Here is a 26,958-nt window from a genome sequence, read left to right on the forward strand (position 1 = left end):
GGGAGGTGGCAGAGACAGTGGGTGAAACTGGTAGGTTTTCGCCTGTTTGGGGAGTTTATATATATATTGCTCGCATAAAATCCCCGGGGTTTTTTGCTTCGTATATCGGGGGCGGGAGATTCATGTGATTGGTTGTTGGTCGCATTGCTCGCAAAAAATCCCCAAGCTGTCAGACACACCCAGCTCCAAGATTTTCAAGATTTTTGAAAAGCTGCTGTGGACGTTGCTCAGAAAGCTAACGTTAACGTTGGTTATGGCACAGACGTATCACCTCAATCATTTAGGATTTCTATAAATTCAAAAGAGATTAACAACATGTAAAAGGGAAAACATTTATTTATTTTGCAATCATGTTCACACATACAGCAGGGTCTGTGAGGCCACATGACATTAAATGAAGATATCAAGTTAATAAAAACACAAGGGTTATTACATTTCAAAATGTATTACCAATATTATAAACGTGTTAAATAGGGATATTCATTATAAGGACAGGTGAAAAACATTGAGTTACCCTTTATCAATCAATCTTTATGTATTGCCCCCAAATCTGTTTGCAGACTGATCAAAACACAGTTAATACCAAATCAAAGCAAAAGAGATTTAATTATAAAATTAACCCAACTATCAGATTCGAAACATCCAAAGGCTAAATGTAAAGAAACCAAACATTTTGTTTGAGGCTTCATTTAAGCTTATTTGTACTTCTGGTAGTCTCCTAAGTAATCTCCTACCTGACAGAATCAACTACCTTTTTATTGAAACATAATGTATATGACTGGTTGTCTACAATAACCTTTCAAAATGTTTAAATCTGCAGGAGTGTGCTAGAAATGAGTTGCCCTTTCCACCTCCTAGTTTCCCGCAGCGGCTTCTACCATGGCCGTTTTCTACTCGTTTTGTCTCGACAGTCCCTGTTGCTCAGAGAGCTCAGCTCAATGCACCAGAGGAGCCGAAGCCTGCGAGAGAGCTACAGGATCCTCCAGCTGCCTGACGAGGCACAAAGCAGTCCAGGTCAGGTGAAAGAGGCATACCTGCGCCTCGCCAAGCTCTATCACCCAGACTCTGGCGCTCCAACTGCAGATGCAATGCTTTCTGCTCGAGTTGAGGAGGCCTACCGTGCCGTTCTGGCCCATAAGACCAATCGCACAGATGGAGGCAAGCAAGTGGAGGATGAAGATAATTCAAGAGGTAAAGCCTTTCTCTACAGACACTACCTCAGGGTGTGGGCTCAGGCACGCCCAGCCAGCGTGAGTGCCAGTATCGACAGATTCGTGTCGACCGGGTATCCGAGCAGGTTTTGAACTACCGGCAGAGGGAGCACGAGAGGGCAGCCGCTGCAGAGGGGGCACTAATGGCGCGTTTCCACTGCAGGCCTCGCTCGGTTTGGTTAGGCCTTATTAGGCCCGGCTCACTTTAATGCTGCGCTTCCATTACAGTTTAGGAACTGGGGTAGTTACTATAGTAACGCAGTGTAGGCGGAGCCGTGACGTCATCTTCAATGAGCGCCCCAAAAAACAACACAGCCGTTAGCTGTTAGCACTCAGAGCTCACAGCTCTTCATATCTGTTCAGAAACTAGACAAAAGTTAAACAAGTACAAACCACAGACTGCCTGTGTCATGGAGAATACAGTCGCTGGTTTATTTATGTCTGTAGGCCGTTGTTGTGAGTGTGGACGGTCGGAGCATATATAACGTTAGCTTAGCCAAGCTCCATTTAGAAAACACGCATTATAAAAAGGGGTTTTCGCCTGCCGTCTGTCTGCAGACTTGTCAAAGCATTAATTCATGGTTTTTACTAACCGGTATCAGTATGTTGTTACTTCGGCATCATTTTGAAACGTGTATTACAATTAAATCACGGTCAAATATGTTCATCTTGTTGTAGTTGTAGCCCCCTTGCCAGCGATTCTCTCTCTAGTTTAGCATACTCAGCCCGACTCAGCCTGGTTGTTCCTGGCCCTAGAACCACAATTTAGTCGGGCCAGAAAAAAGGTGAAAAAGTAGCCCCGGGCCAAAACTAGGCCAAGTGGAAGCGCAACCAAAAACGGGCCCTGCACGGCTCGGCACGCTTAAAGCGAGCTACCCGCTGCAGTGGAAACGCGCCATAATAGAACAGGACATACGTCAGCGGAGCCGAAAGATCAAGATCACTCAGGCTGTGGAGTGGAGCGGCTTGTGGAGGACATGATCCAGGAGTCCATGGCACGAGGAGACTTTAGAAACTTGAGTGGAGCCTCAACTGCATCCTCTTCGACAACGGCTACCAGCCACCCTGGGTCGTCACGCAACGCGACATCCGAGAGACCATCGCCGAGATCCTAAATAAGTTATTGGAGGAGAGAGCCAGGCTTGGTGACCCATTGGCTCCTAAAGAGCAAAGCAAATGGGAGCAGCTGTGTGAATCCGCAGAGGGGGATTTAGTGAAACTTAACAAGATGGTGGACGATTACAACCTCATCGTTCCGATGCTCAACATGCAAATGGTTCACTTCAGTTTATCACGAGAGATTGACCGAGCTGTGAAAGGAGCACACCAACACAGACTGGACCAGCAGAGAGAGAGAGATAAAAGGAGCGAGAGAGGTGGAAGGAAGAGAATAAAAGATCCAACGCAGTAACTAAGCCTCAAATCACAAAACAGCAAGGCCTGCTGTGTTGGATGAGGAACTTTCTCAGATTAAAATACTAAAACTCTGAATCAAACTAAACAGAAAAAATATGTGGGGTAATATTTAGAGACACTTACAGTATATGCAATCAGAAACGATTCTGTCACCAATTTGTTTCTGTGTCACTGCTGTTGTGCAGATATGCTGGATTGTCATCAGGTGCTATTGGCAAAGCAGTATTGAGCGATCATGGGTATGTGACTGTAAAATGTGAGGAACTGCATGTGTTGATAAAGAACATGAGGTACATTGTATGACATTATTAATCTGAAAAAACACACCTAACACTGTAAATTGTGGTGCTGTGTGACATTAAAAGTTAAGTTGATCAAAAATCTAGTGTTACAGTGTATTAGGTGTTTGACTGTGGGAAGTGTTTAAATAGCTAAATGTCTCATTCTAGTCTGGCAGCTGCTCCAGTGTTGCAGGGTTGCAGATGACGATGGGTTCCTTGCCTCTGGCTCCGTTTCCTGCTGCCTCCCTGTGCAGCGCCTGGGCGACAGCCCTGGACCGAGACACCACCTTGGTCCAGTCGTGGGCGATGTACTGGTGGTACGGATCTTGAGAGCTCTCAAGCTTCTTGGAGCGAATGTAACTGAGCATGATGCCGAATGTGAAGAAGCTGAACATGCCAACCACCAGCAGGATATACAGCATGCCCTGAGACTGAGAGTTGGCCCTGGCTCCGGCTCCAGCCCCCTGGTGCACAGCCTGCTGGGTAGTGTAGTTCTGAGGCAGCTGTGGAGACAGCATGCCTGTGCTGTTGAGGCAGTGCTGCAGGAATGAGAGCAGGAGCGACTGCAGCTCTGTGGTGTTGATGTGTGGCATGGCCGACCTCTGCTGGGCGCTTAGCTAACTGCAACTGGAAGAGAGAGGAGACTGTAAGAAAAAGATTCATCTCACAGGTAATACCACTATCTCTGCAGGAATTAAACTTTGGTTTACTATTGTATCATTTAGCTTTAATAATACCTGAATTGTTCCTTCTAACATGTTACAACCACTCAGAGGCAAATTAGGACTTTATTCCTGAGTTGCAGATTGCTGATTTCATGAGTTGCTAAAAGACATTTCAAATCAAATCTGCAGGAATGTAGGCATATTAAAGTATTACAAAAAAAAGAGTAGCTAAATGGGAGGCATAATAAGCAAGACATTGATCTAAGTGTCACAAAGTAACATGTACCTCATAGTGATTTGAAAATAAATCCCAGTTATCCAGAATGTATACATTTGTATTAAGCAACGCATTTGTATGTCTTCATGTTAAAGTAACACGTTGGAATTGTATCCTGTGATGAGTACCGCAAAAAAAATGAAATGAAAGCGCTGAATAATCAAAATGTAAGGGTTAGATTTGGTGCCGTGAGATTAAAAGGGAACTGATACAAAAAGGCTCACCCTCAAATACATGTAAGTGTTTTTTCATTATTCCTGCTACATGCAGTAAAAAGGAAAGCCTACCTTTCAAGGAAATGGAAGTAGTTTCCGTTGTCAGCAGCAAACATCGATCTTTTCAACTCGTGTCCAATCTCCAGCAGGATTAGAAGCAGCTCTTAAACTACACGTTGAATAGAAGCAACATTTACGCCTGTCTTGGTCATAATGGGCTCTCCTTCATGCTCATGCTTGTCTGGGAAGAGATATGCTGCATGTTCAACTTGTCAACACTTTTAATGAAACGAGGAGGTCACAGGCCAAGGTCAAAAGCTCAGTATAGCGAGGCAGTGGTGTAGCTTGACTTAAACAACTCTTCTACTGGTGAAACTGAAATTAACCAATGTATAGAAGAGCATATTAATTGAGTAAGGATGTTGTCTTGTTTACTTGGTAAGATGTCATGATAGTCATTCTAAAAATATGTCATGTGGGTTTAATGTCTTTATGTTCAATGTGAAAAAGAATTGTGTGACACCAGAAATCAAGAAAACAATTATATTAAGTATTGCAAAGAGATACAGTTTTCATCATCACTTCAGGCTAAAATACAGTGTTTAAACCCATTGTGTGAACAGTGTATGTGGATGGATGCATTGTCTTAATTATTTATCTAATCTCTAATGTCGCATTTTGCAGTAGGAGGAGGAGGTTCCAGGCTTCAGCAGGAGAACAAAGCTGCTTTCAGAGCAGAGGACAGTCTGCAGCTCAGACTAGATCGTGTTTCACACTATCACCTCCAAACGTCCTTTAACTCAGTCTTGTAGTCGTGTGTGTGTGTGTGTGTGTGTGTGTGTGTGTGTGTGTGTGTGTGTGTGTGTGTGTGTGTGTGTGTGTGTGTGTGTGTGTGTGTGTGTGTGTGTGTGTGTGTGTGTGTGTGTGTGTGTGTGTGTGTGTGTGTGTGTGTGTGTGTGTGTGTGTGTGTGTGTGTGTGTGTGTGTGTGTGTGTGTGTGTGTGTGTGTGTGTGTTCTGAAACCTATTAAACTGGATTTAAGATAGGCCTGTTTATCGCTACATATTTTTTTATATTCTGTAGTGGGATTGGCAAGCAGTGCAAAGTCAAGAGATCCATGTTGTATCTTCTCCAAAACATTTTCAGACAAGGTATTCGCATTACCCAGGATTCTTACGAAAAATATGACTTGCAAAATCCAGAGAATGTATGAAATTCTTCAGTAGTGGAAAATTGTAAGGTTATAATGTTACATTTCTTTGCCAAGACAGAAAAAGACAGAAAGCAAACCCATTTATAAAAACATGTATTTTATTCAAGTTAAATTGCAAACTTTATCGTGCAGAAAACCACCGTTGGATATGTTTAGTCCGACATCCTGACATCCTGCTTAACAATGAAAGATATCAATGTTATCATTCACTCTCACATTAAAATCTCAAAATATAAAGTGTTCCAACTTAGGCCTATCTATCATAAGATCATATTAATGTCATGAGCTGCATTAAGAGCAGCTTTTGGTACACAAATCAGCCCGTTGCACCACCAGTCAACTTGAAGCTATATATTTTATCGACACACATTTCTGTTTTCACTATTGATCCTGAGCGCTAAGGCATGCAGATAAATAAGTGTCAGTGCTTTTAAGTGTTAAGAAATACTGAATGAATAAGTCAGTAGTTTGTCAATGGTCGTTTAGATAACTGATAAACTTGTTATGACCTAGAGGAGCAGCATTACCAAGGCTTCTTGCATTTCTACATCTCATTGTTTTAAGTTGAATACTTCTGTGTTATCAGGACTTTATCAAACGCAGTCTGTAAAAAGTAAAAACATAATTTTAGGGAATTATCTCTGGGAATTTCAAAAATGTTTATGATTAAAGTACATCATTGACTATTCAAAGATTCATAAAAAAATTGTTTTCCTAAATTGAAGGCCATTTGTTTTCAAAGACCTTGAAAAAAGACTTTTTTTTCACAATTCTACAAACGTTCATCTGATTTGGGTTACAGTTAATAATAGATTCAGCATAAACAACCGGGCTTCTGCCAAGGTCACCTTGTACAGTAACTTCTTATACAGTAATTGTGCCATTTGTGGTACAGCTAGAAGCTTCAATCTCGCAGAGAAGATCTTTTTTACCTGATGGATACAAAATAAAAACAGTTAAACAGAAACACATGCGTATGATATGTGTAATATGATGACATTTTCCTAAATAAGACGTTGTGCAAGCCAGTAATTGTGTATAATTGTTTAGGATAAATCTAACTCACTGGTAATGTCACTCTAGCTGCACCCCATCACAGTTGTCTTTTGCAAGCCTAGAAATTAAAAAGAAAAGATGTGATAAAAAGATTTATCTGAACCTCATTGTGTCCAAAATGAAGACAATCAGAAAAATGGACACCATTTGGTCAAACACTTATAGTATATACTGTATTCAAATGGAGACCCAGTTTAATGTTGAATACAATCAATCAATTTGGTAATGCATCCCCTAAAAGACTGATGACTCACACTGCCTGAGCTTTGAGAGCTTTGTGGGTCTCCCGAGCTTCGTACTCTTCTGAAATCTTCTTGTAGCAGTAGATCAGAACCCCAATGAGCCACAGCTGCAGAACCACGATCAGCACGTACATCATGATCTCTGCGATCACCGATGTCAGCTCCCGATTGGCTGGGGAAGAAAATCAACATGTAGCAAAATAGAGGAAGCGTGTCTGCAGGTTTAAGTCTTTTGTGCAGAGTCTTAAGGAAGTTAGAAATATAGATTAAATGTAAAACTTTTCTGTTTAAGTCATAACCTACAATCATGAACCTAGAAATGCTTTAAAACAGGGGGACGTCAACTGTGGCTCTGAAAAGTGAAACAAATCAAGCCGATGCAAGAGTGCCTTAGAATTGCATTATTTTGAGGTTTTAAAATGAGGGAAAGTATTGTTATCCACATTTTAGGTCTCTCAATAACTGAGTTGAGTGTAACACCACTCTTACATTGTTTTTGGCAATGTTATCAAAAAGTGTATTGCTCTCCTAGAGCCAAAGTTCTGCCCCCTGTGTTGAACTACGTTTTGGATTGTGTTTACTTGATTGGCAGGTCATACTTAAGTCACTGTTTTTTGTTTCAATCCCACCCACGCTCCACTTTATCATCCACACTTTGGATACCAACACATTTTTCTCCCCAAATCCAAGTGTCGGGCAACCTTTTAGAAACCTAACATTGACCTGAAACAGTATGCCAGTGTTTTCCAACATTGCCGGATCTTGACCCCTTACTAAAAAATGTTTCCTTTCAGTTTCCTCAAAGAACTATTTGCATTTGAACTTCTAACTGTTCAAGGCCCAAACTCTAAAATGATCAAATATTTTAACATACATTAGTCACAGCGGGCATTCCCTACATAATTATTAGGCTACTTGCATATCTTTCTGAATATTTGTACATAGTTGTATTAGATATTGTACTAAAGTGAAGGACCTGAGCCTTCACATGTACACCCCACCTACCTACAGCCACCACAGTGAGCTCCACCTCCTTCTCCACAGTGACGTTCTCATTGTACTGCCGCAGGAAGAGGGTGCGGTGGATTGTGCAGCGGAACGTCCCCGTTTCATTAAAGGTGACGTTATGGATGTAAATGGCTCCTATTTGAATGTCGCTGTTTTTTGTCCCATGCCACTCTAAACGGTCGCTGAAATCCTCATCCATGATGTTGGCACTGGGGTGTTCATAGTGGAAAATCTGAGAGGAGGAAACAAATGGGAATGTTTTCAATATTCCTGTAATCCAGGGAAAGATTTAAGAGCATGCATACTCAGTTAGATGTCTTGCTTTAAGTATACACACTACAATAACTTATCTCTGGGATATGGCCCACAGGATTATCAAAGACCCCATCACCCCAGCAACACTATGTACCTTCACAACTTCATACCATTCATCTGTTTGCATCTCACATATTTAACTAGTATTAGTGTTTTATTTCACTGTACGGCATTTACATTACATTAGCTCATCTTATTCTATTTTACCTGCATATAGTTAACTTTTCATGCATTGCATATAGCACCATTCTCTTGCAGCATTTTCTTACTTCTCTGTTTCTTCTTGTTGTTTCTTCTTGCACTTTTTATTTTGATGTCTTATATATATTTAAGTTGTATTATTGGTTGACATTGCATACCTAAACTGTAGCTGTGAATACGACAATAAAGCCCTTTGACCTTTTATATACATTTTTCTCCTTAGTAGTTTCAAATGATGGGAAATGTATACGTCCTTCTAGAAAAGCAGAAATACTAAACATTATATTCATGATAATAACATTGTAAAAGATAACAATAGAAATGTAGAGGAGAACACTAACCAAAATAAAGTTAGTGTCTTCATAAAGTAAAGCTAGTATACAAAAAGGAAATAGGCTTACAAAAATGTACCTTATGGGACGGTATTACAGTTGCCCTTCTCATTCAGAAACCCTAGCCAGCTTTTTTCGTTCCTTTTAAAGGTCACCTATTATGCAAAATCCACTTATTTTTCATGTCTTTTATACATAAACATGTGTCCCCTCTGCGTTAAGAGATTCTGAAAGTTTCAGGAAAAAAGATTCGCTCACTTTTTGTCCTGATCCATTTATATAAAAACCTGTCTGAAAATGAGCTGATCCGATTTTGGCCACTTTATGATGTCAAAAAGATTTTTTGGCTTGTCACCAACCAAGGTAACCCCCACCTCATCACCTGAATCTCCTCTTAGAGCACCATTGTGTTCTTTTTAATCAATTATCTCTCAGAGGGGCGTGGGGAGGGGCTCCTTATTTTCATCTAAAGTAACAGACAGAGAATCAGCACTTTTGAGACAGGGCTGAATCAGAGGGGATTATGGGATGCTACAATGCATGACCTGTTTGGTATTTGGAGCCAAACACTTCAGAGGCATGTTTTGTATTATATCTGAGGCCTATAATATATTGATGAAAAACAGTATCATAGGGGACCTTTAAAGGCTGTTGTGAACTTACTGGCTTGAAATCCTCCACTCCCAGCGGTTTGAAGTGCCAGTCCACCGTGGCTCGGGCGGACACCTCCTCTCTCTTCTTACAGGAGATGCAGCCCAGCAGGAATCCTTCTCCTGCCACGGCTTCAGTCATGGAGTCCACCTCCGCACAGCCGCCATGGCACTGAGATACTACCGAGGGAAAATAACGAAAAGAGACAAAAATAGGTAAGAGAGGTAGAGCGTGCAAGGGTATTAGTATATTGTGCTTACTTCTTATTTATCTTAAATATTATATGAGGAACTTTACTTTTCATGCTAAGTAATCAAGCACTTGCACTCGTCTATATGTATATTAACTGATGCTGCGATCCATATATGTTTTTTAACCTATGATGTAGTTCTGATGGTGTTTTTTGTTTAGCGGTCATATGAGAAAAGGCAAGTTTATGTAGAATCTTTTAAAATCAAAGCAAAGTTCTTAACACAAGACTAAAAGACACAATATAAAACAAACACAGCAAATGAACTAAAACATTAAGCAGGGGGATTACAGTTACAGTCCAGAGAGAGATATTACAGTTTATTTTAGTATTATAAATTAACTTGGTAAAAGATATCAGCCACAAAAATAAACAAAAAATTTTAAACTTTATTACAAGCTTTCTGTCTCAGAGAAACAGCTTGTTATTTTCTCTGAGTTTCTTAAAACACCTAAAAAAGGTATTAAAGGACATGGTAGAGATTTAACCAATTATAGTTGTTAATAAACTAACATTGATAAAATTGCAAATATAACACTGTGATAGATTATATTACAGTGATTGCAATTTACCCTGAAAAAAGAGAAGCTCCCTTTAACACATGCAACTTTACCCAGTAACATAAATAATGTTGTACTTACCGAAAAGATTAAAGACAACCAAAAGGGACAAGTGGCATTTCATATCTGCTGGAGCAACTTATGGCCAGCTGTTTGACAAAATATTGAACTTTCCTTGCAGAGAAATATCTGTGGCGATTGACATGACTGTCATAATGCTTGATCCCCGAATAATTCCATGTTCTTCTTGGCAAACCAATTTAATCCAGAAAGTCCAATAGATTAACAAAGTTGTATTTTACAAATGCCAAAAATGAAGGAAAGCCTCTCGTCAAAAAAGTTTACAAAAAGAACCCGAGTCACTGTGTGTCTTCATACTAGTTTTAAGTCTCAACTGCAGTCTCGTATGACTTTAGACAAGCTATATTAAGAGCGTGTGAATCCAGGAGCGTTGGACGTTGTGAGTGTTGAACACCGGCAGGAAACCTGAGATGACGAGACCTATTCCATTACTTCAGCATGGCCGTCTATAAACCAGACTCCAGACAAGTTCTTATGATTTATAGATTGACAATAAAAGTTCTCTCAAACAGGAAACGTTTCCATTCTGTTAAAGGTTTTTTATTATTAAAAGTTTAATTATTAGTTAAAGAGCTTACAAAAGTCATACATGCTTTAGTTATTTTGCCAACCGTTATAATATCTGTGGGATGAGATCATCATTCTGGTCTATGTATTGAAGTCTATATTCATTCTTTAATGCATGCAAAATCATCCCTGACATGTTTTGTTAAACAAATTAATTCCGAGAAACACATGCTGAAGTAAACAACCATGTGAGGCTTAAAGGGATAGCTGTACAAACCATTACATGATATGCTGCTTTAGTTTGATCTGTTTTTCTTTCCCTCTCCACAGGTCAGAGGTCATGATCGGCTTCAGGGATTCAGTTCTTTGCTCAAGGACACTTCAGGAGAGAAGCCTTTGCTCCAGTATTGTGAATGTTGGGTTATTCAAAGCACCCCTTATGTTCCCCTCTGTCTATCTCCCTCTATCTGTCTCCATTAGTCAGTGTGTCCTTCCTATTCTCTTCTTAAAACATACTTTTATTGTAAAGCGTATCTAGACTTTATCTGAGATGCCATTGTAATAATATTATAATCTTTCATTTGCATTTTCTTTTTCAGTTTTCTCTCTGCAAAACACTTTGTACCTTTTTTTACGAGTGCTCTGTAAATAAAGTCTATTATTATTATTATTATTATTATTATTATTATTATGTATTGTTACTTTTTTTTTGCAGTAATTGAATAACGCATGTGATTTAAAGTGATAAGTACAAATATGACCCATTTAATCTTAAACAATATAATGTGATGCATGCTTCCAGCTAAATTACAGTATGTGCCAGGGATTGTTTTCTATCCTAGATGTTATATTTTATACATTTTTAAAAATCAGCTTTGAATTTTTAATTTTTTGTGTACTGTTTAGATGAACTTGCAACCCAATATGCAATTACCATGCCAGTCAACAACACACTCGTTATTCAGGATCAATCTGTCGAGTTGGATAGTGATAAAAATTGCTAAACTCATTTAAAATCTTCAAAAAGTGTGTCTGTCTGTTTATCTTTCATTCAACTGTGCTTGGGATGTGGAAAGTTAACTCGTTCCAGCTTTGCTTTAAGACTCTCAGATCTCATCAGACAAGTTGATATTGCCCGAATTCATGGGGAACTCTGGAAAGCTGCAATATCATTCTCCATACCTTTTTGAGTTTAATTTTAAAGCGTGTCTAGTTTAAAATATAGTGCTAGGGATTGTGTACTGAACTTGTGCAAGCTAAATGCTAAATACAATTTGTCCTGGTTATGGAAAATACCTCATCTGTTCTTATTTTCTGTTAGACTTGATTGCCTTAAAGATTGGACTGTTCTAAATGTTTTCATTACTATAATCAATTAAAAGTAATCTCATTTGAATATTCTGTTTCCTCGTCTGCTTTTTACATTACATTACATTGCATTTAGCTGACGCTTTTATCCAAAGCGACTTACAATAAGTGTATTTGACCAGGAAGATACAAACTTGAGGAAAACAGAATCATATAAGAACATCAGGTTTCATAGAGCCAACACATTTCAAGTGCGACTCAACTGGCTTTAGATAAGCCAGCCCTTTATTAGTATATAAGTTCTTTGTTAGTAATTCTATCGCTCGAAGTGGAGTCGAAAGAGATGAGTTTTCAGTCTGCGCCGGAAGATGTGTAAGCTATCTGCTGTCCTGATGTCAATGGGGAGCTCATTCCACCATTTTGGAGCCAGGATAGCTTTTGCTCTTTCTTTAGCCGCCGCCTATTTTACACTGAACAAAAATATAAATGCAACACTTTTGTTTTTGCTCCCATTTTTCATGAGATGAACTCAAAGATCCAGAACATTTTCTATATACACAAAATAACCATTTCTCTCAAATATTGTTCACAAATCTGAAAAAATCTGTGATAGTGAGCACTTCTCCTTTGCCGAGATAATCCATCCCACCTCACAGGTGTGGCATATCAAGATGCTGATGAGACAGCATGATTATTGCACAGGTGTGCCTTAGGCTGGCCACAATAAAAGGCCACTCTGAAACGTGCAGTTTTGCTTTATTGGGGGGGTCCGAAAACTAGTCAGTATCTGGTGTGACCACCATTTGCCTCACGCAGTGCAACACATCTCCTTCGCATAGAGTTGATCAGGTTGTTGATTGTGGCCTGTGGAATGTTGGTCCACTCCTCTTCAATGGCTGTGCGAAGTTGCTGGATATTGGCAGGAACTGGAACACGCTGTCGTATACGCCGATCCAGAGCATCCCAAACATGCTCAATGGGTGACATGTCCGGTGAGTATGCTGGCCATGCAAGAACTGGGATGTTTTCAGCCTCCAGGAATTGTGTACAGATCCTTGCAACATGGGGCTGTGCATTATCATTCTGCAACATGAGGTGATGGTCGTGGATGAATGGCACAACAATGGGCCTCAGGATCTCGTCACGGTATCTCTGTGCATTCACAATGCCATCAATAAAATGCACCTGTGTTCGTCGTCCATAACATACGCCTGCCCATACCATAACCCCACCACCACCATGGGCCACTCGATTCACAACATTGACATCAGAAAACCGCTCACCCACACGACGCCACACACGCTGTCTGCCATCTGCCCTGAACAGTGAAAACCGGGATTCATCCGTGAAGAGAACACCTCTCCAACGTGCCAGACGCCATCGAATGTGAGCATTTGCCCACTCAAGTCGGTTACGACGACGAACCGGAGTCAGGTCAAGACCCCGATGAGGACGACGAGCATGCAGATGAGCTTCCCTGAGACGGTTTCTGACAGTTTGTGCAGAAATTCTTTGGTTATGCAAACCGATTGTTGCAGCAGCTGTCCGAGTGGCTGGTCTCAGACGATCTTGGAGGTGAACATGCTGGATGTGGAGGTCCTGGGCTGGTGTGGTTACACGTGGTCTGCGGTTGTGAGGCCGGTTGGATGTACTTCCAAATTCTCTGAAAGGCCTTTGGAGACGGCTTATGGTAGAGAAATGAACATTCAATTCACGGGCAACAGCTCTGGTGGACATTCCTGCTGTCAGCATGCCAATTGCACGCTCCCTCAAAACTTGCGACATCTGTGGCATTGTGCTGTGTGATAAAACTGAACATTTTAGAGTGGCCTTTTATTGTGGCCAGCCTAAGGCACACCTGTGCAATAATCATGCTGTCTAATCAGCATCTTGATATGCCACACCTGTGAGGTGGGATGGATTATCTCGGCAAAGGAGAAGTGCTCACTATCACAGATGTTTTCAGATTTGTGAACAATATTTGAGAGAAATGGTTATTTTGTATATATAGAAAATGTTTTAGATCTTTGAGTTCATCTCATGAAAAATGGGAGCAAAAACAAAAGTGTTGCATTTATATTTTTGTTCAGTGTAATTAGCTAAAGTGATGATTTCATCTCGTGGTTATTTCTTCTTTAACAGTCTTGTTTGGTGAATCACACATGATATGGTGAAGTACTTTAGAATTTCCCTCTCAGGCGATGATGATGCAAACTATATTCATAAATGTTTGTAAAAAAATAAATCACCCACTCATTTCATTCCCTCTGGTTCAGTTACTGAAACCAGAAAAGGTTACACAGCTTCTTTCCTCAACAGTTTTTATATCTGCCTTCAAAAGGACTGACAGTCAGTCAATGCCAGAAAAACAAGGCCACTGAAGTCAAGGCTGACAAAACAGACATTGACGTGATGACGGTAATGAATTTTTTTTTCTCATTAAAAGGAATGCCTTATCATGTCTTTAACATGTCCCCCCTTAAGGCTGAACAAACATTTTCTTTGAAAAAAAGAATATGTTCAGGTGTGTGTGTGTGTGTGTGTGTGTGTGTGTGTGTGTGTGTGTGTGTGTGTGTGTGTGTGTGTGTGTGTGTGTGTGTGTGTGTGTGTGTGTGTGTGTGTGTGTGTGTGTGTGTGTGTGTGTGTGTGTGTGTGTGTGTGTGCCTCCGGTGTGTGCATGTGTGTGTGTGCCTCCGGTGTGTGCATGTGTGTGTGCCTCCGGTGTGTGTGTGTGTGTGTGTGTGTGTGTGCGTGTGTGTGTGCGTGCGTGTGTGTGTGTGTGTGTGTGTGTGTGTGTGTGTGTGTGTGTGTGTGTGTGTGTGTGTGTGTGTGTGTGTGTGTGTGTGTGTGTGTGTGTGTGTGTGTGTGTGTGCCTCCGGTGTGTGCATGTGTGTGTGTGCCTCCGGTGTGTGTGTGTGTGTGTGTGTGTGTGTGTGTGTGTGTGTGTGTGTGTGTGTGTGTGTGTGTGTGTGTGTGTGTGTGTGTGTGTGTGTGTGTGTGTGTGTGTGTGTGTGTGTGTGTGTGTGTGTGTGTGTGTGTGTGTGTGTGTGTGTGTGTGTGTGTGTGTGTGTGTGTGTGTGTGTGCCTGTGTGTGTATTCTGGCTGAAGTGGAGGTCAGGGATGTTGTCATGTGATTTAACCAGATGACACAGTTTTAGAATTAGAATTGGGAGGGATGAAACCCTCTTCAATGGTCACACATGCAAAGCACTCAGCACACACAGTGAAATGTGTTCTCTGCTTTTAACCCATCCTCGTACCAGGAGTCTAGTACTAGGAGCAGTGAAGCGCTTGATAAGGGTCCTCACCTCTTTTAACCTTCTCGTAGCCTGTGTGAATGCTAATGACAATTAAAATTAACCGAGCTATCTTTGAAATCACACATGAGACCAAGAGAGGAGTGTGAGTAAGACCTTGGATTGGCCCACACACACAAGGGGGGGGGGGGGGGGATTTCAAGGAAATGTTGACATATGATAAACCCTGTGTGTGAGGGTTGTGTATATGAGGCTGTGCTGTACCTTTTTGACCCTACACACGCATTCACAGGGGGGGGGGGGGGGTGACACACCTCCTTTCTCGCTATGCTGGTGGTGTTTTTTTATTTTTAGCACAGATCGAGTTTCCAGTCCCCCGATTCAGCAGCCTGAGGTGCTCAGCAACACAACTCCTTATCCTAGAGCAGTTTGTTGCCTGCTTGACTATGTAGCACAGACGTTGATCCTCTGTTTTGAAATGGAGCCCGTGAAGTGACGATTGCAAGAGCGGTCACAGGGAGTGAGAAGACGGAGGATGGTAATTCTAAAGATAATTTAAAACGGCCATGTCATTGTGATGCTCTGCCATCGATTTGAAAGGATACAGAGGAAACTGCTGGCCGAAAATCTAAACTAAAAACCAGGTAAAGGCAAATCAATGACAACAAAAGATGGGCATTTTTTAGGATATGTGTGGACAAATAGTGCATTTTGCTTTTAGAAAAATACTTTATTTCAATAAGGGTTTTACAATTTTCTGTTCTAAAGCTTTTAAAGTTTAAAGTGTGAGGATTTCTAATCATATTGTGAATTATGTAAGTATGGCATGACTGCTGAACATTATGGAAATACCATTGAAATATGCAAAGTAGGTATATATGATGATGGGGGGTGGGCATTATAACTGAGTCAAAGTTTGAGTAACACTCACTGTGCAATACACTTCAATGTTCAGATTGTTGAAAAAGAGCTAATATGATTAGTCAGTTAATTAAGCAGTGACCCAATCAATATAAATCTAGACTGCAATTATTTGTATCACCTCATTTTTTGTTTTCAGGCAAAAGTACCAAAAATGTGCTTCTTTTAGACTCTCACTTATGATGATTTGTTACATTTTTTGTTTTAGTGATATACACAGAATATCCTTGGGTTTTGGATTGTTGGTTGAACAAAAGAATAAATGTTTCACCAGTCACAACATTTATTTTTTAATAATTGGTCATAAAGAATTATTTTCTCAATTCATCTGAAATGTAAATCTCAAAATGCATCACATCATTGTTTGTTCTTTTATTTCCAGCTTCAATCAAGGTGACTTGTCATCGGCTGTGTTTACTGCAAGTGGCCTGGAGGAGAGGATATCCAATGTCCTACAGGATGCATCCTACCAACAATACTGCATGACACCATATGAAACAATGCAGCAGCAGGAGGCGAGGGGTGAGATACATATGCTATGCTGTTGCTACTGTAACTATACAATTTCCTGATCTATCTATCTATAGATGCACTATGCCCTAATGTATTTTTGTACTGCTTACAAATTATATTATTAAAGAATTCAATTTCTGCTTAATACAGTTTAAACAAATGTAGTGATGTAAATGATGAGTTATCAGGTTACACATAATCAATGCAAAACACAGTGTTAGACACTAGAGGTCGCAATGTTTCTATTAATTTCGGCCAAATAACAGTTCCCTTCAATTTAACTCTGAAATGATACTAAATCTGGGGGTTAGCATGTACTTGTTGCTCATTGTGTACTGAGATGTGTTTCAAAAATCAGATTAGTGAAATTGTATGGGACTGCTTTGTTTTTTCTCCTCATAATCAAACCACCTAGTTGTAACAACAGGCCCAGTTCATGCGTGAAATGCGGTCGATTTGTTTGAAATTATTTAAAAGAGTATATTTGTTGAGGGAGAAATCGTTTCTTTATCAATGGCTTGTGTTGTGATGTAAACACTGGTCTTCTTCTCACGCCACATCCTCTGGACTGTTATTTTCCCCGGGCTGTACCACAAAGTTTGTCGGAGGGGTGTTAGTATCGTCTTTCTGGTTCCTTTGAACATGTAATAACGTATTAATTACATCATTTTTTATAATTTCTGAAATACGGACATTGAAAAGGTTTCGTGGCTCTTTTTAAGTTAAATATATGAAGCAAAGATAAATCTTCTTTTAATGAGACTTCTTGTATCCCCCCACGTACTAAGTAATTCAGTCGACTGACTGGCGTTGCTTTTCACTTTTCGACGAAAAAGCTATTGTCTGTTACTTTAAAACCAAGTTTGTACGCTCCTACTGCGAAGCTAACTTCGGTCGTTGTTTTTAAAGTGTTTTTAAAGTGATAATGAAAGACGTCGGGGTAGTACTTTATCTGCTGGAAGTTAAAGCCTGCTAGGCAGATAGTCATCTTTTTGTGAGCTGTCGGCCTTCAGAGCTTGGGGGAAACGTTAGCTAAATTTGGCTGCGTGTAGCGTTAGCTGGCGTATGGCTAACTGCTAGCTGATGCCAGCAAATGCGTCTTCACGTACCTAAGTATGTTGATGTGTTCCTGCGAAAAAGTGGATTTTAACATTACTTCGCGCACCGTCGCTCGGCTTGTTTTCGAGGCCGAGCAAGACAACAGCAACGGAGGGATTTCATCCAATGGGAGGTAGGATATCCAACTTTCCCAGGCTGCAAAGTTTATCATATTGAACCCGAATTTGTGTCTCCAAAACAACTGTCCTTGGTTCTTTAAAACGTACACAATATCATGTCAGGAGATATAAGCGGTTGGCGTTGTTTCAACAACAACGTTGAGCACAACATATTGAGTACTGGTTTGAATTTGCAGGAGCAGCTGTTCCTCGGAACTTGTGTCTCACTCAGTGAGTCGATGGTCACTTTGCAGGAACTATTTGTCTGTTTTTGTCACATCTAAAATCGCAGTTTTTCCGTGTGTGATTGTGTGTGATAAGCTTGACGTGGCCTATGTTTCATGTAAAAAAAAATCTGGCTGTGTGGACCAGGGAGTGAAGGCTATACGGGGATTATGGTGGATTACTCTGGACAAACAAGTATGTGCCAAGATTGGTCTTGTTCAAACAGATCACAGCAAATACTGTCAGACGTGCTTGGGTCTTTGAAAGTGAATGCTTTGAAGGCAGACAATGGAGTGACCCAATCCGTCCCTGTTGGAGGACACATCTGCAGTATGTGTTAATGTTGTTATGACCTTGATACTGATAGCCCATAGTTGCAATTAGACTTTGTTATCGGTGGTATGAACTATGTGTTTGTTTTAAAGGTGCTGTTTTAGTACATTGCTACAGTGTCTGACGTTGGCTTTGTGGCATTCTTTGTCTAGGGATTTTAGATGGAGAACCTGTGTGTTGATACAGATCCGTCCATGGGCAAATAGGCTTTCCTTTGCAACACATGGTGGTTAAAATCTCTCTTGATATCTGTTATTCTCCATTTATGATAAATCCAGAGTGACAGTGTCAGTCAGTCCCATGCTCTCCCAGTTATTGCTATTTCTGAGTTGCTTGAAGGGAGAAACTGTTCAAATATTCAGCTAAAGTAACTTTATATTCTCCGGTCGTAGGCAAAAGAACAAAAGTAACATAAACTAGCCCACTTTAAATAAATCCTATCGATCGTCCCTCTGACGGGAAAGTATAACATTTCCAATACATCATCATCATCATCATCATCATCATCATCATCATCATCATCATCATCATCATCATCATCATCATCATCATCATCATCATCATCATCATATGATACCTCATATTCCCAGAACTGGCAAAGCACACAGTATCAAAGACCAGACAGAAATAGCTTTAGTCTCGCAGTCATTTGTTTTAGTGTAAACATACATGATTTTATGATTTTATTTTTAGAAAAGTGGCAGTCAGATGTAGGCCAGCCTTTTGAATGCAAAGTTTCTGCTCTTGTCACTCCTCAGGTAGCTACTTCCAGACACATATCTGTCTTGGTCTGAGACTTCAACTCTTGCTAAGATGAGTCTGATTATGAAAAAGGCGAGCTTGAAGTCTACCAAACAAGAGAGAAGAGCAACCGATTTCTGAAGAAAGAAAGTGACGCCGGACAGTTCAAGAAATGCAGAAAAGGGAGAAGGGATAATAAAGCATTTATTCACTCCCTACAAACACATACATTGGACAACCTGAAATGGAGTGCCTAAAGAACACAAACGCCTGTTAAACTATTTGACAGACTTCCTCCCAGCTTCCTGTTGCATCTATTTTTCACTGTGAAGAAACCCCTACAGCTGAACCTTTTCTTTTACATGAAGCCGCTTTCTAAAGTTCAACAGAAATACGGAAAATATAAAACAATCTTAACTCATGATTAATGTGTATGTAATATGGCTGAGTCAATTTGCCCTGAATGATTGTCTGATGTTTCAACCCATCCTGTTTCTAAAAATATATCAAATGCAAGCATGACTAGACCATCTTGGCCCGTTGTGGGTCAGTCTCAACTATACAAATGCAACAAGCCCTTGTTGGTGCCCTTCTCTTGATCGAGAGAGACAAATAAGTCGACTATGTCCACACCTGCGGGACAAGAAGGCATGACTCTGGCTCATCCCATTCCTGTCCCAACACTGACTGTCCTGCCACCATCCTCCGACACAGAGTCCTGGTCTCGCTCGCCCAGCCCCAGACAGTCGCGTTCGAGCCGCTACGGTCGATCCCACCGCAGCAGGACCCGGACCAAGAAGCGAAATGAAGAAGAGCAATGCTGCACTCCTAAGCGACAATGGGGGAAAAAGCAAACTGTGATAAAGGAGCCTGTGGAGAGGGGCACCATTCCACATAGGAGCCCCTCGCCCAGCTCATCTGTGGCCACTCAGATGGAGGAGGAAGTGCAAGGTCAGGAGATCCCTTCACAGGACCTCCTCCTGCCACCGTCCCGCTCCTGGTCTCGTAGTCCCTCTCCCAGCCGGCGCTCCCGTTGGTCGTTCAGAAGCCTGCTCAATAGAGACTCTGACTGGGAGGGCTGCAGGTTAGTGTGCTGGATTCATCTCAAATAACCAGCCATTGATTACAGGATATTGTAATGAAAAAAGAAATACAGATTAGGAAGTTGTCTGCAGCATTCGCTTACTCCCTCGTGAGGCACAAACTCAAATGTTTTTCCCTTCATTCATTCAGTCGGTGCTTCTCTTTGATTGTCACCACATAAGGTTCACTCACTACACTGTCAGCACTATGCTTGACTGTCTCATGGCTATTCTATGCTTGTCGCGCTGTGAAACCTCAGCTAATTTGCATTCAGGTCATATGAGGCCAGATTTGGCTGCAATGACTGATTGGAGTGAGTAGCCTCTCATTTGTGCGCGTTGGTGGGGAATAAAAACGCCCTACATTTGACAGATTTATGCTTAGTTTTCAAATGCTACACAAGGTCAACTCTTTTGGAACAGGCTGGAGTTAATTATCTAATGGCTAAAACTAGTGAGGACAGATACAACTGTTACAAGTTGATTCATGATAAGCTGTGACCTCAGAGATGAACAAGAAATGCCCTTGTTGCTACCCTTTTTTTTTTTAGGAAAACACACACATCATATTCCCTGCAATGGATTTGTATTTTCAAATAATAGTATAAGGTTTAAAGAAAGACTGTCCTTTTTAAATAAGCAAAACAGCAAGGTTATGTAAACTGTAAACAAAGAAAGTGAGACCACAGTGCTGGGTTAGTCACAAGGAGCTAGAGGCGGTGTTCATGCGCCATGAATCCTTCGGCTGAAGCATGACATCACTCTCAGCCAATGGGAGTGGGCTCTCAGTCTGATGATGTCATGTGAGTCCAATCAGAGGAGGTTCTGGGCACCACTGCAGAGGGCAAGAAGAGGGTGATTTTCTCTAGTGCTCCATATGAACAGCTGTGCCCTTGTCCTCTTCATTTATACATCATTTTATTGACCCAGTTATCTTGTCTTGCAGCTGCTGGATACTAATGAAAGTTTATATCCACATGTTTTATAATAACCATTCCAATGTTGGTTGACAGTGGCCTTTTTTTATAGGGAAAAAGGTATGTTTATAGCTAAGAGTGAATAGGGTGTGCATTTTCTTCTATGGCTTTTCTTAGTTATCGTTTACACACATATCCCAAGACATGCTGGAACGTATTCAGAAAAAGGCATGTTAGGATTTACCTAACATTGTTTAAACCCAAATCATTCCCTTGATTAGGGAACACTCAAATGTATCTTTGGTTAGAGATTCCTCGTTTTACATTTCAAAATTAGGGCTGAAAGATTTAGAGGATTTCTTTTTGAAGTTCAGATTTTTGGTGTCAAGACAAATTATTTTCCAAAAACGTGAACCAGACTTGAATGACAAATTGCTAAACTGACCCTGCACCGTCATGGCACGTTTCTTTTTCGTATTTAACAGTGGAAAGTTGCTGCTGATCAAATCAGCTGTGGGTTGCTGACAATTGAGATGCATTGGAGATAATCTTCTCATTATTGACTTGTTCTTCTTCTTTCTTTCTTTAAAAGTGGTCGGAGAATATTATTCACTCTTGAATTTCATAATTTCAGTGTGTTGTTATTTATAAGAATTTTAGTCATATGGACTCCTACCTTTTTAAAGAGGAAGTCAGCGATCCTGGAGGAAGATTGCTGATATTTAAACTCGACACCAAAAACAAATACCCATCTCCAGATTTACCGTCCATCTCACTCCCACTGTCATTGTTATCAATCCATGGCCTTTTCTCTGTCCTGTGCACCAACGCCCCCTGTTTCTGATTGGCTGGAATAGTTTAGTGTGGCAGTGGGCCTAGCCACTTTGTTTGTTTCTCATGTACAGAGCCAGGGCTGTTTATGGACACCAGCACACAGACAGCACACAGACAGCCTGCAGACAGTGAGGAGATATTTGCTGATTTTGATCAAAAAGTCTATTTCATTAGAATTGCTGACTCCTCCTTTTTAAAGCCAGTAAGTGTCTTACTCTGGGTCTTGATCCAGAGTTAGATTTAAGTTGCTAGGCTTGTGTGTCTGTGGCGCCTTAACCAATGAAACGCATGTCCTGTGTTTTTAGTTGTGTCTTCTGTGCCTCTCAGTTTTGACTTTAGATAGTTGAGGCATTTTATTTGTGACTTCACATTTAAATCAATCAAAGTATCTGCTTGTGTGTCTACTTGCAGTACAAGGATGACATTTTCAGGTCAATATGTTTCTGTTTTTTCGAGTGCTAAATGTCTTAAGCTATATACTAAATTGTTTTTTATACAGAACACTGGTCAATGAAGGATAACTGCGTCTGATGGATTCAGTTTTTATTGCTGCTTATTTGGTGACTGCACTATTTGTAGGGCTGCTCGATTATTTCAAAAATCATAATCTCGATTATTTGGGTCAATAATTGTAATTGCGATTTATTAAATGCGATTATTCATTGACTTTGACATTCAACATCCATTTATTGGAGAAAAAAAATGTGAACAGTATGTTTTTAACAGTTGATTACCCTGAACTGTAAGTATGATTCAACTGAAAAATCAAAAAAAAAAAAGTAATAATAATAATAAAAAAGAATCGTTTTATTTCGATTACGTTGTTTTCGTAATCGTTGCAAGCCATAATCGTAATCGCGATTAAAATACGATTAAAATACGATTAATTGAGCAGCCCTAACTATTTGTTCCCATCCTTTAAATGTTGGTGTTGAAAAAGTGTATTAATGACACATTTGTTGCTTTGATTTCCCTTTGAATGCCTCAGTCACAAGATGTGCAAAGGTAATGCGGCTTCCACTTGGTTTGCACAACTAGCACAAATTCATTTTGAAGGTACAGCTGAAAGGGTATACTTGCACCTTACGCAAAGACCTCTGTCTCGCCATGTTGTGACATTGTCATAATAATAACTTATCACATGTTAAGCTTTACAAATATGTACACTGATAAGCCTCTAGTCAGTTAACAGTCTGAAGTCCAGTAGAGTATGAAGAGTGTAGGATATGCCTTGTTTTCGAACGACTCGGTCATACTGATGATGACACAACGAGGGGTGCATGATATGAAGTCTTTCAGCTAATTTAACTGATAATTACTTGCTGCTCATGGCCAATACTGATTATACATAACAATTGATCTCCTGAATTATTAGTGCAGACCTCGGGGTAGGAAAGCTTCTTCTTCTGGGTTTATCAACGGTAACAACTTTGAAAGTACACCTGTTGCATCAGAGAGTGATGCTACAGTTGTTAAGTTAATGACAGCGATTTTGCTTTGAATTATTAGATAATAATTTATTGGTTATTTTCGATCTTGTTTTAAGAAAAACATGTAATGATATATATGTCCCATCATTCGGCAGAAATGTATTGACTTAAATGTTCTCGGAATAAGATTTACCAATACAAATGTCCTATTTATGACTGATAATGTATTGCCAACTAAATGTATTGTATTCCTAGACACAATATACATACAGGGTGAACAATCAGCTCAAAGGTCAAGTGTAAAGCGGAGGTTTATATTGCAAAACTTGACATGGCTGTTGCTGTCTGGATGTACAAAACAGAAGCAAAGTCTAACTCAAAGGACACAATTGCAAAGTACTGCCAGATCAACAACACAGTGACCTGCTAGCTGATTGTGATCGATTGTAATGTTGACCTCTCTTTTTCAATGCTGCTTTGGGGCTTTTTCTTGTTCACACAGACAACAGTGTGTGTTGTAGATTATTCATCCACTTTTGACCGTATCCTGATTCCAGACAATATTCTCGATTCCTTCACTCTTGCCGGTGAGTATCGGACACCCAGCTCCTTGGTATTTAATTTGTTAATCCTGTTTCTAGTAATGACCATTTGGAGTCATATTTATCGTTTTGTTGAACGTTACGGAGCGTGTTTACCCGAGGGTCTTTGAGTTTTTCTCCCATGAGAAGCTACAATCTCCCAATAAGCCCGAAGACATCGATCTGTGCCGTCAGAGAAGTCCACCTGAAATAATAGGTTTTCACTAGAACAAAGGAAATGTCTAAACAGCAGCACCTTCACATCGTTTATACCCACTTTCTTTTCTTGCTCCTTCCTCTATGTCCACCAAGCCCATGGAACTCTGCCATCATTATGGGCAGTTGGTGACCTCAGCAAAACAGATTACACAGAGGGAGAGTCTGAATGGTGGAGATGTCGGCCTGGCTCAGCCCATCGTGGATTATGATGTGGACTGTAATCCAGAGGGATGGACAGAGATTGGGGGTTAAGGGATTGAGTTGGCTCTGGGCTTTGGCCAGGTGGATTCACCACAGGCAGCCATGGTCTCTTCATTTACAATGCTAGTCATGTTTTAGCCTGTGTTTTTCCTGGGCCTCCATCTGATATTGAAAGGTAATAATCCCAAATAGTTAACAACCTAATGACATCCATTTGATATTTTCTTACTATGTTTGTTTGGAACGTGTAGATTGAATAAGGGTTGTACAACTTTGATGTATAGGAATCTGTTGAGTATTTTATTGATTAAATGTTTGGTCTATAAAATGTCTGAAATAAGTCACACAGTCCCAGGACAGAGTCCCAGTGACCAAGGAGATGACTTCAAATTGCTTATTTTGACCGACCAGCAGTCCAAATTCCACAAAGACAACACGTTCTCTATCATTGAGGACCAATGAGTAGTCAGAACCATTAAGTGTTTTGAACGGTTGGTTAAACATTTTATAATCCATTAATCATCATAATAGTATTTAGATCGTTCTGTCATGATGATCAATCCAAGCCACTTAAAACACACAGAACCCGTAATGGAAATGCTACAGATGCCTCAAAATGAACGGGGGAAATTATTTGCTGAAGCTTGTTTTATTCAATAAATCTAAGTAGGCCTATCCTATTTATCTTGAACATTTCAGGATTTCATATGCTTCAACATTACATTCAAATATAACACTTTTGCACTAACTGGTCCCTGTAAATTCAGGTAAAATCCCCAGTTTTGACTGCCTAATCATCCTAATCGGTGCCCCCCAATCCAGCACCACTTCGATGTAAAAACGAAGCAAGGCCTCACTGAACACATGGAGGCGCCTCCCCCTCCCTTCCTCCCTCCCTCCCTCCCTCCACCCCTCTCCCTGGTTGCAAAGGGGATTACGGATGGACGCAGAGACTGCAGCCCGTTACTGGGTCCTCCTGACGGCATAGGGAGCAGCGGTCCGCCCGGTACCTTGCTGCGGGATGCAGGGGCGAAATCCGCTATGAAAAACTAAACCATCCGACCGCGGGACGGTGGAAGATGGGTGCATTTCTACCCGGAGGCGAAGCGAAGGAAACAAGGCAGAAGAGCGGACATACAGCTCTGTAGCGTCTGGCTTGCTTTAGCTGCAAACACACACACACACGGAACACCGAATCGAAACAATAGTGAGCGACAACGTGCGTGTGTGTGTGTTTTGTGGATATTGGCTTCATCGCAAATGCCTCATGACATGTTCGAGTAAGTGACATAAACAGCGCTTGAGCGGTGATTAGCATATTATGCTATCCATTGATCTGTATGTGCTCCTCATACACCGCCCATCATGGTCCGATGTCGGTGTGGTCAAATGAGTCACAGCTCTGCAAATCCCACTGATAACATGGGTGGGACAGGCATGGTTTATGTAAAAGCACAGGTGTGCAGCTCTTGTCTGATATTAGCTGTGTAAACTTGTTGCTAGCGGTGTGTTTATGTTATTGCTGTCGGTGCACTCAACTACCTCCAACCTGTTTCCCTGACCATGGCACCCCTGCTAGTGCTTCTTAATGGAAACGAGTGTTAGCATTCATTCATGTTTGACTCTTTCTCGGTGTTTGTCCAGTTATAGTGTTGAGTTTACTGGACTGGAATTGTTTTGGGTAGTAGAACCGGTATGCTAGCTTTCATTGATGTAAAGTAACTAAGTAGATTTACTTCAGTACACTTTTGAGGGACATGTACTTTACTTGAGTATTTCAATTGTATGCTACTTTCTACTCCACTTCAATTCAGACGTATATTGTGTACTTTACCTCTTCTACATGTATTGAGTTACTTTGCAGATTTGGATTAATGTTGTGAAATATATTCAACACTTAAATAGGACTTTAGTTACACCTGTACATTCACAAGCTACCCTGCAGTAAACAAAGTCATTAAATCTAGCTGCACCTTTACCAGCTTTGATAACACTAGTACATACATATTTATAATCAAAACATACGATATACATTATTCTGAAATGGGCCAATCTGCCCAAGGAGTACCTTTTTGCTTTCGGCGATTTAAGTATATTTTGATGCTAATACTTTGGTACTTTTACTTGAGACACATTTTGATTGCAGGACTTGTACTTGTAACAGATTATTCCTACACTCTGGTACTTCTTTTATTTAAGTACAATATCTGAGTACTTTTTGCACCTCTACTAGCTTTCTATTAGCTTATGTGCACTATCGCTTTGCTTGACAAATGTACAGAGGAGAGGTCAATATTACTACTCTAAAGGCTAACTAGAGGTTTGTGGACTCTTCTGAAAGTGCTGCCTGTTAGCCCTTTTACGTTTGTGCTGCTCACGGATTTAGCCCTGGTGCGTAAACACATGCTGACACAGAGTCACATCACTTGCACGCACAGCATTAAAGAACCCATTACTCTCATGTGCGTTTACCTCAAGAAAGCCTAATGCTGCTTGCCGTTATGCTGATCGAATTACCAATGCTGCAATAAATAATGTATTGTCAGAGGTGGAGGAAGTACTCAGATCCTGTATTAGAACTATCAGATTGTAGGAATACTCTGTTACAAATAAAAGTACATTTATAAAAGTATTAGCACCAAAATATAATATCATGTGTTTTGATTATAAATATTGATGCATTATTGTTATTAAAGGTG

The 26,958-nt window shown here is 40.5% G+C and overlaps 4 protein-coding genes across 9 annotated transcripts in view; 2 read left to right on the top strand and 2 right to left on the bottom strand.

Moving 5' to 3' along the window:
* Nucleotides 1–520: 520 nt before the first annotated feature.
* On the top strand, nt 521–2,693 carry dnajc28 (DnaJ (Hsp40) homolog, subfamily C, member 28). Its single transcript, XM_034103224.2, is given in 6 exon segments — nt 521–1,218; nt 1,221–1,361; nt 2,116–2,162; nt 2,165–2,234; nt 2,237–2,560; nt 2,563–2,693. Coding segments are annotated over 6 exon segments (1,098 nt in total). The 5' UTR covers nt 521–833.
* Nucleotides 2,694–3,048: 355 nt separating this feature from the next.
* LOC117461393 (potassium voltage-gated channel subfamily E member 1-like) lies at nt 3,049–4,276 on the bottom strand. The gene is made up of 2 exons (XM_034103225.1): nt 4,138–4,276; nt 3,049–3,535 (listed from the first exon to the last, which is right to left on the bottom strand). The coding sequence occupies exon 2, from the start codon at nt 3,499–3,501 to the stop codon at nt 3,073–3,075; it is 429 nt and encodes a 142-aa protein (XP_033959116.1). The 5' UTR covers nt 3,502–3,535; nt 4,138–4,276; the 3' UTR covers nt 3,049–3,072.
* A 1,078-nt stretch (nt 4,277–5,354) lies between these two features.
* On the bottom strand, nt 5,355–10,718 carry LOC117460572 (sodium channel regulatory subunit beta-1). 2 transcript variants are annotated; one of them, XM_034102094.2, is made up of 6 exons: nt 9,974–10,716; nt 9,095–9,261; nt 7,581–7,815; nt 6,588–6,747; nt 6,344–6,391; nt 5,355–6,209 (listed from the first exon to the last, which is right to left on the bottom strand). In XM_034102094.2, the coding sequence occupies exons 1-5, from the start codon at nt 10,014–10,016 to the stop codon at nt 6,352–6,354; spliced, it is 645 nt and encodes a 214-aa protein (XP_033957985.1). In that variant the 5' UTR covers nt 10,017–10,716; the 3' UTR covers nt 5,355–6,209; nt 6,344–6,351. The 2 variants fall into 2 exon arrangements, with proteins under 2 accessions (XP_033957985.1, XP_033957986.1); XM_034102095.2 differs by lacking the exon at nt 5,355–6,209 and having other exon boundaries at nt 6,342–6,391; nt 9,974–10,718.
* Nucleotides 10,719–15,368: 4,650 nt separating this feature from the next.
* The window catches only part of gramd1a (GRAM domain containing 1A), a 40,214-nt gene continuing 28,624 nt past the window's right edge, over nt 15,369–26,958 (top strand). Inside the window, exons 1-3 of one of the 5 annotated variants that reach the window (XM_034102090.2) lie at nt 15,369–15,689; nt 16,349–16,488; nt 19,013–20,079. In XM_034102090.2, coding sequence (XP_033957981.2) covers nt 19,619–20,079 — 461 coding nt within the window. In that variant the 5' untranslated portion in view covers nt 15,369–15,689; nt 16,349–16,488; nt 19,013–19,618. Of the gene's footprint in view, nt 15,690–16,348; nt 16,489–17,298; nt 17,711–19,012; nt 20,080–21,797; nt 21,957–23,851; nt 25,540–26,958 lie in introns of those variants that run through there. The other 4 variants (XM_071205940.1, XM_071205941.1, XM_071205942.1 and 1 more) reach the window with 4 other exon arrangements.

This window comes from Pseudochaenichthys georgianus, chromosome 16, assembly GCF_902827115.2.
Source record: "Pseudochaenichthys georgianus chromosome 16, fPseGeo1.2, whole genome shotgun sequence".
Lineage (NCBI taxonomy): Eukaryota > Metazoa > Chordata > Actinopteri > Perciformes > Channichthyidae > Pseudochaenichthys > Pseudochaenichthys georgianus.